Here is a 14970-nt window from a genome sequence, read left to right as displayed (position 1 = left end):
AGAGACTTCAAAGTCTTCATAGTTTTTTGGGGAACATCCTTCTGAGGATCTGACTATGCTCCACTGACTTGAAATGACTGTCTATTCTCTTTTGAAAAGTTCAACATTTATTTGGCCTTTGTGTCTTGCCATTCCTCTGAAGAACAGAAGCCACTTGTAAAATCCTACCCTTCGCCTTGCATTCTATGAGGTAGGTAGAGTATGGTCCAATAAGTACTTCTTTAAAACTGAACTTTAATTCAAGCGCCTCAAAAAAACCCCACAGTGATTGGCAGTGTTATGTATTTCCATGTGTCATGCTGGTGACTTGGAGATGAGATTATGTTGTTGTCATATTTGACCTTAATTGCTAGACATCTGGTAGATTTAGGCAATTTGGCAGGTATAGTTTTATTGTGTGGGTAAATTTTTCCATGAAGCTCTTTGATATTAACTTGGTTCCTGCTAAACATTTCTCTTAATCAAAGTAGTAAACAGGCTCCCAAATTTGCAAGTAATCCAATTTCTAAATATCTGTGAAAATAAGAGGTAAATTAAAAGCACGTTACCACAGAAGACTGTGGCTAAGTTTTTAGGTAATCAGACCAGGCATTGCTGATATGAAATCTTTTCTTAATTGGAACTTTCTGTTGAACTCATAGATTTGTGTTCTTTAAGCTTGTTTTTGTGAATAAATGTAATGGGAATGAAAGCATAACTGACCATGTTTATTTGAATTTGAGGAATGTGTTATTTCCAGGAAGTAAAATGCCATTTGTCCTCTCTGTCTCTCTTAGATTTCAGCAAAATGGATATACCAAATCCCCCAACTTCCAAATGTATCACTTACTGGAAGAGGAAAGTTAAGTCTGAATACATGCGACTTCGGCAGCTTAAACGGCTTCAGGCGAATATGGGTGCAAAGGTAAAAATACTTCCCAAGTGAAAGGCTATAAATTGATTCAATATGGAGGGGTTGGATTTTTTATTTTTCTCTTTTAACTCCTCTTAAAATCTTAACAAGTTTTTTCTTGGCTCTGCTAGGCTCTCTATGTGGCAAATTTTGCAAAAGTTCAAGAAAAAACCCAGATCCTCAATGAAGAATGGAAGAAGCTTCGTGTCCAACCTGTTCAGTTAATGAAGCCTGTGAGTGGGCATCCTTTTCTCAAAAAGGTACTTCCAGTGTCTAAGCTTGGCCTTTCTCTTTTCCTTGGATTTAAGGATTTTTTTTTTTTTCCTGTATTTGTGGCTTCTTGGGCTTCCCTGATGGCTCAGATGGTAAAGAATCCACCTGCAATGCAGGAGAACTGGGTTCAGTCCCTCGGTTGGGAAGATCCCCTGGAAGAGGGAATAGCAACCCACTACTGTATTCTTTCCTGGAGAAAGCCCATGGATAGGGGAGCCTGGTGGCCTGTAGTCCATGGGGTCTTATTGTTATTATAAAATAAAGACAATGGATGCAATTACTGTGGTCATCTTTGAATAACTGGGATGGTAAACCTGTAACTTAAAGAATAACTGTGGAACTTTCTGGTGGTCCAGCCATTAAAACTCCACACTTCCAATGCAGGGGCACAAGTTCAATCCCTGCTCAGGGAACTAAGATCCTGCATATTCTGGACTGCAGCCTGAGAATAAATAAATAAAATCAAAAGGACATCAAATTCATTACCAAATTGTATTATTGAAAAAAAAATAATAACCTTTTTACCTTTTGTTCTTTTCAGCTAATGAGTTTAATCATGAGTTTTACCTAGAAAAATAAGACATTTGCTATCTACTTTCCTGGGCTCTGTATACAAGCTTCAATGCAACCTCTTTTATGGCTTTTTTGGTACCTCAACTATTTTGAAGTTGGAAAAGGAATGCTGTGGATAAATTGACCAATATGGTCAATGGGACATCCTTTTTGTAAACTAAAAAAATCACTCTATTAGTTTCTTATAGAGATGATGTTTCTAAAATGTAAAAACCAGATAGTTTATGAAGGGCACTTTTCTTTCCCAAAGCAGAAGGTGACCATAATCTCTACACTACTTTGCTTCCCCCTGTACTGTCCCCATCAGCTCTGCAGCTAAGTTGAAGTCCACTGTCTAAAGTTTAGGTCTTCAGGAAAACTTCCTTGTCTACGTTCTCATCTCCTAGGACACTCAGAGGTCCTTTGCTGTCAGGTACAGCCCAAGGAGATCAACAGTTTTAGATGGAGATAAACAACAGTTGAATGTGGGAGGCCGAGGGCAATAAGAGTTCCTGCTTCCCACAGGTTTACAACTGAGGGATTCCTTTTAGGAGCTAGATGTTACAAAACCCTCAACTTATCCACTTGTAAGAATTAGAAGGCTGCTGGGATAATTTTGGAAGGAAACTCATGATTCTCTCTTGGGTTGTGGACCTGCCTCCGTCTCCATGTCATTGCTTGTATTTCAGTGTACCATAGAGAGCATTTTCCCGGGATTTGCAAGCCAGCACATGTTAATGAGGTCTCTGAACACAGTTGCCTTGGTTCCCATCATGTACTCGTGGTCCCCTCTCCAGCAGAACTTCATGGTATGTATTGAAAGTACTATAGTGATTGTTTAAATGGAATGATTTTTTTTTTTAACGTTGAAATGCTGGCACTCCTCTCAGGGTAAAGATTGTCAGAATATACTTAACAAAGCTTGGACATGCAGGGCAGAATGTTTTTGTGATTTCAGTTCAGTTCAGTCGCTCAGTCGTGTCCGACTCTCCGCGACCCCATGAATCACAGCATGCCAGACCTCCCTGTCCATCACCAACTCCCGGAGTTCACTCAAACTCATATCCACAGAGTCAGTGATGCCATCCAGCCATCTCATTCTCTGTCGTCCCCTTCTCCTCCCGCCCCTAACCTTTCCCAGCATCAGAGTCTTTTCCAGTGAGTCAACTCGTTGCATGAGGTGGCCAAAGTATTGCAGTTTCAGCTTTAGCATCAGTCCTCCCAATGAACACCCAGGATTGATCTCCTTTAGAATGGACTGGTTGGATCTCCTTGCAGTACAAGGGACTCTCAAGAGTCTTCTCCAACACCACAGTTCAAAAGCGTCAATTCTTCGGCGCTCAGCTTTCTTCACAGTCCAACTCTCACATCCATACATGACCACGGGAAAAATCATAGCCTTGACTAGACGGACCTTGGTTGGCAAAGTAATGTCTCTGCCAGTTCTCTTGCCTAGAAAATCCCATGGATGGAGGAGCCTGGTTGGCTGCAGTCCATGGGGTCGCTACGAGTCAGACATGACTGAGCGACTTCACTTTCACTTTTCATTTTCACACATTGGAGAAGGAAATGGCAACCCACTCCAGTGTTCTTGCCTGGAGAATCCCAGGGACGGGGGAGCCTGGTGGGCTGCCGTCTATGGGGTCACACAGAGTCGGACACGACTGAAGTGACTTAGCAGCAGCAGCAGGTTGGTCATAACTTTCCTTCCAAGGAGTGAAAAAAGACATATTGCAAGTTGTTCTAACTTGTTATCTTTTGTGTTCTCTGGAGTGTACTTCAGAATTGATGCTGTTTCTTTTTTGAATGAAAGAGATTGGGCAAGAGTCCAGCTTTCCTTTACTACCTTGGTACAATTTTATAACATTGCGTGCAGTTAAATGTATTCTAAATCAGACACTTCAGGCTTTAGCAGCTTGACAGCTCCCTGCTGATGGAGCAATCCTTTCTTAATCCCCTAAAGGCAAGACGCTGTGAAAGCAACTGAGATAGCAGAAGCACATGTGGATCTCCAGTCCTTTCATCTGGGGCTTTATGCTGACTCCTGCCAGGATTATTTGTGGTTCTGATGATCAGGCCGCTAAATACTGCCATCGCTTATTGTGTCTGGTGACAGATAGCAGTTTTGCTGACTGGAATAGGATATCGGTTTACAGAAGGAAATCATCTCTTAGAAGAAAACTTCAGAGTAACTCTACTTGATAGCTGCTGCTGCTGCTAAGTCACTTCAGTCGTATCCGACTCTGGGTGACCCCATAGACGGAAGCCCACCAGGCTCCCCCTTCCCTGGGATTCTCCAGGCAAGAACACTGGAGTGGGTTGCCTTTATAGCTATAGAACTGAAAATGACTGTTTTCTGCTGAACCACAAAACAAAATCCGTTCATATTGTTTGTTGCCAGAAAATATACATAGCTTGTTCTGCAGTTGACTTTAGGTTCTCACTGAGGGTGAGTGATATCAGTTGTAATAATAATTTTTATTATGTTTATGGGAGGTTAGTCTTAGTCTGTATAATAGAATATACAAATATTGTACGGTTGCCAGTTTCTGTTTTAACTACTGCAGTTATGTTGTAGTTTATACTCTTGAAAGTCTTCCTTTTCATCTGTCTTTCTACTGATGAGAAGAATTAGAATTGAAGACCTTTTAGACCATTGTTTCTGTGATGTTCGTACCAGTTTCACAATGTTTAGTGCATTAAATGACATAATAGATGGAGTCACTATGAGAAAGAAATGTGTTGTCAGATTTTAGGTGTTGGTGGAAATATTGTTAACATCCAGCTTAACATTTGGTAGTTAATATCCTCAGGTAGTAAAACTGACTTTTTTTTTCTTCCAAGAGTAGCATGACTCCCTTCCATTTGAGGCTTTGTTGCCAAAATGACAGGTCTTTAAAATGTAGTGAACTTTGTAACCAAAGGCATTTTTAGGAGGTTTACAGCAGCAAAAATGGTTCAGTACAGGTTCCATTAAACAGGAAAGAGGAAGAAAAAAAAACAGGACAGAGGAGATACACAGCAGATTCATGAAATGAATTATATTTGGTTTGATTTCAGGTGGAAGATGAGACAGTTTTGTGCAATATCCCCTACATGGGAGATGAGGTGAAAGAGGAAGATGAGACTTTCATCGAGGAGCTGATCAATAACTATGATGGCAAAGTCCACGGTGAAGAAGGTAGTGATGCTGGGCTCCTAAGGAGAGGACTTTATTAGGATGGTGCCTCTTGTTTCATGTATCATCATCTTGCTTTTATTTGCTGCTTCGTGGTGTATACACTGAAGACTATTTCCATGTCACCACATGGCTGGGAGCAAACATTTTATATTACAAATAACCCCAGTTAAATTTTAAGAGGATTTGGAGGAATTCCCTGGTGGTCAAGTGGTTAGGAGTCCACACTGTTGTCTCCAGGGTCCCAGGGGTCAGTCCCTGGTTAGGAAACTAAGATCCCACAAGTCATGCAGCATGGCCAAAAAAAAAAAGAGTTGAGACATAAAAGGATTGTATAGTAATATAATGGTTATATAGTAATATGATTTTCTCTCCAGTGGCTGGAGAGAAAATTTAGTGAATAAATAAGTTTGATCTTAGAAGTCTACCATAAATCCATCCAAGGCTATTTTGTTCTTTGTTTCCCTTTCTGTGATACTGGCAATGAGCATAAGCTCTCTTCTTAGATCCAAATACTCCCTGGATCTCCCAGAAGTTGACAATAATATTCTGACTTTCCTAAAAGTATTATCAAACCAAACTTGGGTCTGCTCACTTGAGTGCAATAAAACAAATCTACTGACACCAGGTTGTGGTGAAGGAAAGTTCAATTTTCATTGTAGGGCACAAAGCAAGGAGAAGGGGTAGCTCAAGCTCAGAGGACCAGAACTACCTAATGGCTTTCCGGGGAGGGATTTTAAAGGCAGTGTGAGGGAGAGAACTGCAGGGTGTATGATCAGTTGTACCCAGTTCTTGGATTGGTTGGCCTCTGGATGAAGTTTCAAGCCTAATCAACCTTCTGGTTTCAACCAGTCTAGGGTCTTCATGCTTGCGGTCAGCAGTCTTTGTCTGGTGGGAGGTCTGCTTCTTATAAAACAACTTAGGAATGTGTGTCAGGCCTTTATCTTTCTTTTGGGGAACTGGGAGTACAGTGATTCAGCTCTGTTGCAGATTTATAGTCTAAATTGTTACCAGTTTCCTGGCCCAACAGCTATTCTTTATTTCTGTGTCTTCACATTTCTTAATCATTACCTCTGGAGCCAACCTTTTTGTGACATAGGGAAGACCCAGGAGACTAAAGCAAAAACCTTTTACTTCAGAGGACAAAGGCAGAGGAACTTGTGTGATTTCAAAAGCAAGTCATTTGTATTTAGTTGTAGTTTTAGAAAAAGTTGTTAGTGTGTAAGAAGGGGGAAGATAGGGAAAAACTCTTCATAGATTTGCAAACCAATGGCCTCAACCTGCTCTTTTGACAATTGTGGATGCTTTTGTGATGCCATTGAAATGCATTGTTTATACACAGTGCCCTCTAGTGTTCTGAGGCTTTATCCTAAGTTGTATTAGTAGTATAACCCCATGTAGTATGATTTTTTTTTAAAGTATATTGTCTTTTGAATCAAAGAAGTTAATACTGACCCATCAATTGCAAACCCAAGTACATTTTCATTTCATCATTTTTTTCTCTTTCCTATTTGTATTGTTGGCTCACTTTCGTGATATTTTAAACCATAAATACAGGTTGATCTATTACAGAGGAAGTGAAGACCCCAGTAAAAAAAAAAAAAAAGTCTATAACTGGATTTCCCACTCTAGCCAGCTGAACCATTGCAATTGTAAGAGCCAATCAAATTATTATAATTCCCTGGTTTTCCACATAAAAATGCACATATATTATCTTGTGTCTCAGGAGTGACTACAGGAAAACCTTCCGAGGAGGACTAATGGAGTATGAAATGACCACTGCTCATCCATCTAATTCTTATATTTCAGAGATGATTCCTGGCTCTGTCCTTATCAGTGATGCTGTTTTCCTGGAGTTGGTAGATGCTCTGAATCAATACTCGGATGAAGATGAAGAAGGGCACAACGACACCTCAGATGGAAAGCAAGATGACAGCAAAGAGGATCTGCCAGTAACAAGAAAGAGAAAACGACATGCTATTGAAGGTGAAGAGCATGACTTCCTTATTCCACCTGGAGTGACAGGGAAAGGGAATAAGGCAAAAGAGAGGTTTATTTCTTATTAAAGGCTGTTGGCATTTATCACTGGTCCACTTAAAAGGAGCATGTGTTTACTGACTGATGGTTTAAGATAGCTGTGATTTAGCTGAAGAAAAAAGTAGGAGAACTTTAGACAATAATCATTGTTCATTTCTAATTGTAAAAAATAATGTGTTTGAAAAATATGGCAAGTTATAAAGAATAAAATAAAATTACCCTATTATCTTGCTACCTAGAAGTAATTTTTTTAGTATTAATATTTCCTTCTAGACTTAAAAAATGTATATATAAAAATATACACATGCACACATGAAATGTATTATATGTATTTTATCTCAGTTTTTAAAAAGTACCTAAATAAATCAACATATATATATGGTAGGTGAAGTTAGTATCATACTACATATGTGTGTATACACATAGATACTTTTATACCCCTTATTATTTAATCTTACATCATGAGCATTTTCCCATGTTAGATAATATTTAATTAATTTCGTATTTAATTATACTTTGTTATTATACCATACGCCTAGACACAAAGTATCTTCTCTTCTTATAACAAATTTACAATATTCATTTTGTTCTTTGGCATCAACATTATGGTAGGTACTTCTATACTCAGGTCTCTCCATAAAAACTTCTATTTTCACTTCCAGATTCTATCTTACACTGTAGATTTTTTTTGTTTTGGCCATACCATGAGGCTTATGGGATCTTAGTTCTCCAATCAGGGATTGAATCCAGGCCCTCAGCAGTGAAAGCTCAGAGTCTTAACCACTGGGCCACCAGGGAATTCCCCTGGACTTTGGATTTTGTCGTTAACATGTAGATGACTGTGATCTCCTTATCTACCAGTAGCTTGTTAGATAGGTCCAGGTAGCACTGACCTTCTTTCTGTATTCTGACATAGTCAGTGGTTGAGTTAAAAAGCAGCTCTAATCAGAATGCTGTGACAAAAGTACAAGATGATCAACTAGCTTTGTGTGCTTCTTTATGGCACTCAGAAGCTTTTTATCATTTCCAATCCAGGCAGCAAAAAGAGTTCCAAGAAACAGTTCCCAAATGACATGATCTTCAGTGCAATTGCCTCGATGTTCCCTGAGAACGGTGTCCCAGACGACATGAAGGAGAGGTAGGACGGCTGCCCCCAACAGGCCATGTAGACCGCTCAGGCAAAACTTGCATTCACGCCTTTTTTGGGTCATAAAAAGTCTCATTTTAGGTAAGTGCATTTTGATTTGCCTACACTTCTGATTACCTCTAAATGCCCATTCCCACATTAAAGGTCATCGTTTGCTGGCTTTTACGTAAATCTGGGCAGAGAAGTTTTAAGATTTTGCCACTTTACTGGAGAGTTACTCCAGCACCATTCTTAGAAAATCTTTCCCTTCCCTTACTTTTGTACATACACACACTGAGCCTGGCATCCTTACAATGGTGAACCTGCCTGGTTATACATACAGACCTATTAAAAAAAAACACCCATCGTCCCTTTTCTCCCTTGGCAGACCATTTCTGGATAACTGTCAGTATTCAGTCTGCATTTTCTTTTTTTCTTTTAATTAAAAATTTTTTATTGGAGTATATTTGATTTGCAATGTGTTAGTTTTAGCAGAGTGGATCAGTTATACATATACATCTGTTGTTTAGTCACTATGTTGTGTCTGACTCTGTGTGACCCCCATGGACTGTTGCCCACCAGGCTCCTCTGTCCATGGAATTCTCCAGGCAGGAATACTCGAGTGGGGTGCCATTTCATTCTCTAGAGGATCTTCCTAACCCAGGCATCAAACCTATGAAACCCGTGACTCCTGCATTGGCAGTCTGGTTCTTTTATCACTGAGCCACCAGGGAAGCCCACATATACATGTATTCAGTCTTTTTTGTTTTTGTTTAGATTCTTTTCCTGTGTAGGCTATTATAGAGCACTGAGTAGAGTCCCTATGTCAGTCTGCATTTTCTCAGTGGAGACATTCCCTTGGAAGGCACTCTTACCTCTCTTTTCCGAACCAGGTACCGGGAGCTCACAGAGATGTCAGACCCCAATGCACTCCCTCCACAGTGCACACCCAACATCGACGGCCCCAACGCCAAGTCTGTGCAGCGGGAACAGTCTCTGCACTCCTTCCACACACTCTTCTGCCGGCGCTGCTTCAAATATGACTGCTTCCTTCACCGTGAGTGGGCTACTCTGAAATGCTCTCCTGTTTTCCATCCCTGGCCACCATTTCATTCTCTTTATTTTTAGTTTCTCCAATGGAATTCCTGGCTTCTGATCCGATGATGGTTTTACAAAGGGCCAGTTCTCTTTTCTCTTGTGTAGTTATAGTGTGGTGTGCTTCACACGGTGAGGACAGATTAACCAGCAACACAGTTATCCCCGAGTTTCCTCTAGCTTTGGAAGAATTGTGTTGATGTCAGAAATGATTCCACTTGATTCGCCTTGATGATGGCTGTTGATATCTAAATTCTCCTCCAGTGGCTCCCTAATTCAAATTTGTTCCTCCTCCTCCTGTCAAGCAAATGAGCCATTGCAAACAGGACAGTTTTGTGTTTTCCAGCTTTCCATGCCACCCCTAACGTGTATAAACGCAAGAACAAAGAAATCAAGATTGAGCCAGAACCGTGTGGCACAGACTGCTTCCTTCTGCTGGTACGTTTTTTAAAAAAAAAATTCTTCTGCCATCGTTGAAATTGGTAGAAATCTGAGCAGGAAATGGTCCTTGGGCTTTCTGCCCCGGAGAACACAAACCACGTGAGCTGGTATATAGCACCCTGAGGGTCACAGTGTAGATGAGACATGACTTCTGCTCATAAGGAGCGCCCCGATTTTGCAGCAGTAGCACTGTGAAGTTAGTTTCATGGAGTGAGGTGTGAAGAGCATTGAAGGCTTTCTTGCTCTAAATATCATCTACTCAGATTTCAGAGTCTGAAACTGCTTTGTTTGACTTGGAGCTGTATGTGTGTGCATGAGACACTATCTTTGCTGTCTCCCTTTAACTGAATATAAATGTAGGAGGAACAACACATGAAGGTGCCCATGTCTTATGTGAGTTAATCAGCCAGATGATGTCCCTTCCTGGTGGACAGACCTCATGGAGCAATGTAAATTTTCCTGCATTTATGTGGGGAGGCAGTCCACTGAGAGCTAGAAGGGAATAGGTTCAGTTGGACTTGTCAAAGACATAGTTCTGCTTTCTACACAATAGGATGGGGCTTCCCTGGTAGCTCAGCTGCTGAAGAATCCACTTGTAATGCAGAAGACCCCGGTCTGATTCCTGGGTTGGGTAGATCCACTGAAAAAGGGATAGGCTACCCACTCTGGTATTCTTGGGCTTCCTTGGTGCCTCAGCTGGTAAAGAATCCCCCTGCAATGTGAGAGACTTGGGTTTGATCCCTGAGTTGGGAAGATCCCCTGGAGAAGGGAACAGCTACCCACTGCAGTATTCTGGCTGGAGAATTCCATGAACTGTATAGTCCATGGGATCGCAAAGAGTCGGACACAAGTGAGCAACTTTCACTTTCACACGATAGGGTGAGCTTAGGTAAAGAATAAAATACCTTGATAAAATTTCTGCTACCAATTAAAATGAAATTATACAGCTGGGTGCTTCTAGGACTATCTTTAGTGGGATAATAGAAGGAAAGATGATTGAGAGTGCCATTGGGTAAAAATCTGGAAAATGTGCCACATGGTAATAGCAAAAAAATAAATAGGGCTTTCCTGGTGGTCCAGTGGTTAAGACTCTGCATTCTCAATGGAGGGGACCCAGATTTGATCCCTGGTCAGGGAACTAGATCACACATACTGCAACTAAGAGTTCATACGCTGCAACTAAGATGTGGCACAGCCAAAACAAATAAATATAAATATTTAAAACGCATAGAACTGTATGCCCCAAAAATTCCATTTAAACAAAAATAGACTTTATCTGATTTATTTTTTCCATAATGTGTATTAATTCTTTCCTGTATGTATTATTCCTTCCATAGTGTCAAATTACTGTGCCAACCCTTAACATGTATGATCTTACTTTCATGCTTATAACAACATCCTGAGATGGATAAAGTATAGGTTATAAAAGTTACATGTTTTGCCTAAAGTTTGTTACTATGTCAATGGTGTGGCAATGATGAAATTGAAGCTCTGGTCTAACTCCACAGTTCATGCTTTTTATATAACTCAAAAGGGCATTGCCAGGGCTTCCCTGATGGTTTGATGGTAGAGAATCTGCCTGCCTGTGCAGGAGACACAGATTCAATCTCTGATCCAAGAAGATCCCACATGCCAAGGAGCAACTCTGCCCATGCTTGGCTGCTCTTGAGCCTTGCTCTAAAGCCTGGGAGCCAGAACTACTGAGCCCACATGCTTCAGCTGCCTAAGCCCTCGTGCCCTGCATCTTGTCATCTGCAGCGTGAGAAGCCACTGTGATGAGAAGCCTGTGCACCACAACTAGAGAGTAGCCCCTGCTCACCGCAACTAGAGAAAGCCCGCACAGCAGTGAAGACCCCACACAGCCAAAAATAAACAGATAAATGAAAATTTCAGAAAGTAAAAAGGGCATTGCCCTCCCCAGAGTAGTCATCCTGGAATCCTGTATATATCACATTGTAGCATAGACACGTAGTATCAGATTCAGTTAAGATAAAAACTTCTCTCAGAATTTCTTTGAGGGCCTACAGTATATTATTCTGAATATCCTTAATAATGGTAAACCTTTATCCTTTACTTGTAGGTTTAGTTTCCAGAAACAGCTCAAAATATTTGGAAACTAAGTTTGACTAGAAGATAGATGATCCAGCTAAGTAATTATCTGGTCTTTAAAAAAATAGCATAGCTGTAAAGTAATAAAATATTCACCCTAGTTTAAAATACTGACTTGGAGGGAATTTCCTAAATTAAGTGGTAATATTATACAAATTCAGGGATTATACATTTTCTTACTGAAACAGAGACAAGTGTGGTAAAACATAAAGGACAGTGAGGCCTGGGGATGAAGGGCCCTGATTCTTGTACCTGCTCTGGAATAATTAGCTGCATGCTCTCAGCACATCCCTCATTTTCTCATCTGTATTCTCTAGTTCCAGTCAGCTTGTGAGCAAATGAGTATCAGATGCGACTCACTGGATAGTCAAAGATGCATAGAAATATCTGTGCATAATATATAAAGATTATATCTTTATAAAGATTATATTATATGGCAGCTCTTTGTCAAGAGATATAAGTGTGTAAGCTTTAAGATGTTTGTTTAGTTATCACATGGTCATATATGGTACAGAGGGAAAAAAAAGTGTCAAGTTGCAAGTCAGCACAGATATTGAAGATGGTTTGTGATGATGGGACCGATATGGTGGCCTGTTTCTGCTTCCTGACTGTAACATGGCCTCTGCAGGAAGGAGCAAAGGAGTACGCCATGCTGCACAACCCTCGCTCCAAGTGCTCCGGGCGTCGCCGGCGAAGGCACCACGTGGTCAATGCTTCCTGCTCCAACACTTCAGCTTCTGCTGTGGCTGAGACCAAAGAAGGGGACAGCGACAGGGACACTGGCAATGACTGGGCCTCCAGCTCTTCAGGTACAGTGAGCAGAAAATGACCTCCTCTTGCTACACAAGTAAACCCAGGATCATGCCCTAACAGTTAACATTACTACCTTTTTAAATTGTTCATTCTTCCCACAGGTTCACCTGTAAGCAGTAGAGATAGGGAATATTTCGTTCCTAACTCTTCTGCCTTTTGGTGTAGAATAAAGTGCTGAGTTTGTGGCAAATCACTGAGGCCAGCGCATTCCACCTTCTTGTGTTTCTCTCATTCCTTCCTCTCTTAGAGGCAAACTCTCGCTGTCAGACGCCCACGAAACAGAAGGCGAGTCCAGCCCCACCTCAGCTCTGTGTAGTGGAAGCACCCTCAGAGCCTGTGGAGTGGACTGGGGCTGAAGAATCTCTTTTTCGAGTTTTTCATGGCACCTACTTCAACAACTTCTGTTCAATAGCCAGACTTCTGGGGACTAAGACATGCAAGCAGGTACTGTCTGAAGGGGACAAGAACAAGTCCTTGCCCTGGGAGCCCTTTGGTCATTTTGTAAGGCTGCCTGTCTGGATAGAAGATGTCTTAGGTTCAGTCCTTCATGAGCCTGTGCTTCTGGACCAGGAGGTGGATTCCCCAAACTTGGGGGGCTTTCTGCAAATGCCAGGCCTAGCAATACTTAGGATTTGCTCTCCTTGCTGAATTCTTATTTCTGTCTCTAGCCACTATCTTAACTCTTCTGGATGTTTCTATACTCTCTCGGGTTTTTTCTTTTTTTTGGTGGAGGGGGTGGTGTTCTTGCCTTTCTTTCTAATGAGTGCATGCATGCTAAGTTGCTTCAGTCGTGTCTGACTCTATGGACAGCAGCCCACCAGGCTCCTCTATCCATGGGGTTCTCCAGGCAAGAATACTGGAGTGGGTTGCCATTTCCTTCTCCATTTCTTTCTAAATATGGACCCATTTCCTGGAAGGCACTCCTGGGTCCTTCTGGGGATCTTCGTATCTCACACCCCTGCTCCTGCTTCTGTAGCTGCAGCTGCCACCATCCCCCCAATCAGTCTTCTCAGTTGCTTTATTCTTCAAATGTTCTATCATTAGATTTCCTAATTATCACCCCAATGTCTGGGTCAGGACCTTGTGCATCTCACTCACATCCTCACTGGAATCACGATCTGATCGTACCTTCTGATGTTCTGGAGGTGGGAGAAGCCTACAGGGAGCAGACAGACTGAAGAGCAGGGACAGGGAGTCAGGTATCGGGGCCAGCTGGTCCAGACAGTAACACCAGAGCTTGAGCCCTCCTCACTTAGCTCCCCACTTTCCAGAAGAGTCTCTGCAATCTTTTCTTCATGTACTCTCTACTTAGAACAAGTAGTAGAAGCTTGAGCTGAAGTGCCCTTTGCTTTCTTTTCTTTTTAAGTGAAAGAAGGTTTACTCAGGGGAAAAACACACTCCATAGATGGATTGTGAGCCATCTCAGGAGGCATGAGAGGCCTTTTTGGAGGAAGTAGAAATGAATAGCCTTATTGCTTTGCCAGGCAAGAGGAGACACAGTGGGCTCATGCCTTGAAAACCTGTGTCCCCCATTCCTTTCTTTTTGGATCTCATACCTATCTCCCCAAGGCACAGGTTTTTGACCTAAAAGCCTGCAAACTGTGTACAAAGCAATTTTTGTGTGTTATTTTCCTGAAAATAAGATTCACAGTTTTCATGGAATCGTGAGAGGGCCTGTACCGAAAAGAAAAAGCTAAAAAACAAATGTTCTAAGGGAAACAGCATGTTAAAAGGAACCAGGCCTTCCTGAAATGCTGTCCTACTAAAATAGCCGAGCCTCTAACCTCTTTATGCCAACAGAGGGAGCTAGTGCTTAGCCGGGTGGTACCTCAGGTTACATCAGACTCAGTTACACAAGGTATACAACACTGCCCTTCCTAATAAGAGGCAAATACTGTTGGTAAGAATTGACTCCCTCTGGGCTTAGAAGGCAGAGCGGTAGATGAAAGCGACTGACCAGGAAAACTGTACCTGTGCTCAGTCAGGATAAACACGTAAGAATTAACTTCAGGGACTTCCCTGGTGATCCAGTGGTTAAGACTCCTTGCTCCCAATGCCAGGGGCATGGGTTCAATCCCTCGTCAGGGAACTAAGGTCCTGCACACCATGTGGCATGGCCATAAACAAAACAAAAACAAAACCAAAAACACAAGCAAAAGCAAAGAACTTCAGAAATAACACCTTGGTGTCCCAGTTCTGCTCTGTCCCTGCTAAAGATGCTCAGTCATCTGCCCACAAGCTCTCCAGAAGCCAGCACCTGCCTAGGTCACTTATCTGACCCCTCAGTTCAAGAAGTGACAGGTCCTGTTGGATTTCTCTTCCAGGTCTTCCAGTTTGCAGTCAAAGAGTCACTTATCCTGAAGCTGCCCACAGATGAGCTTATGAACCCCTCGCAGAAGAAGAAGAGAAAGCACAGGCAAGGGTTGGACCAAAGGCTTTCTGTAGCCAGACTGT

At 41.8% G+C, this 14970-nt stretch overlaps 1 protein-coding gene across 6 annotated transcripts in view; it reads left to right on the top strand.

Annotated features, from left to right (window-relative positions):
• EZH1 (enhancer of zeste 1 polycomb repressive complex 2 subunit) overlaps nucleotides 1-14970 on the top strand; it is a 32239-nt gene that overhangs the window by 9414 nt on the left and 7855 nt on the right. For all 6 annotated transcript variants that reach the window (XM_088829125.1, XM_088829126.1, XM_088829127.1 and 3 more), the window contains 12 exons: nucleotides 100-190; nucleotides 777-904; nucleotides 1024-1152; nucleotides 2407-2526; nucleotides 4778-4898; nucleotides 6705-6881; nucleotides 7968-8070; nucleotides 8952-9115; nucleotides 9500-9591; nucleotides 12332-12512; nucleotides 12764-12960; nucleotides 14841-14932. In XM_088829125.1, coding sequence (XP_088685251.1) covers nucleotides 788-904; nucleotides 1024-1152; nucleotides 2407-2526; nucleotides 4778-4898; nucleotides 6705-6881; nucleotides 7968-8070; nucleotides 8952-9115; nucleotides 9500-9591; nucleotides 12332-12512; nucleotides 12764-12960; nucleotides 14841-14932 — 1493 coding nt within the window. In that variant the 5' untranslated portion in view covers nucleotides 100-190; nucleotides 777-787. The remainder of the gene's footprint in view (nucleotides 1-99; nucleotides 191-776; nucleotides 905-1023; nucleotides 1153-2406; nucleotides 2527-4777; nucleotides 4899-6704; nucleotides 6882-7967; nucleotides 8071-8951; nucleotides 9116-9499; nucleotides 9592-12331; nucleotides 12513-12763; nucleotides 12961-14840; nucleotides 14933-14970) is intronic.

This window comes from Moschus berezovskii, chromosome 20, assembly GCF_049115385.1.
Source record: "Moschus berezovskii isolate FMDL1 chromosome 20, NW_MosBer_1.0, whole genome shotgun sequence".
Lineage (NCBI taxonomy): Eukaryota > Metazoa > Chordata > Mammalia > Artiodactyla > Moschidae > Moschus > Moschus berezovskii.
This window is presented reverse-complemented; position numbering and strand designations above follow the sequence as displayed.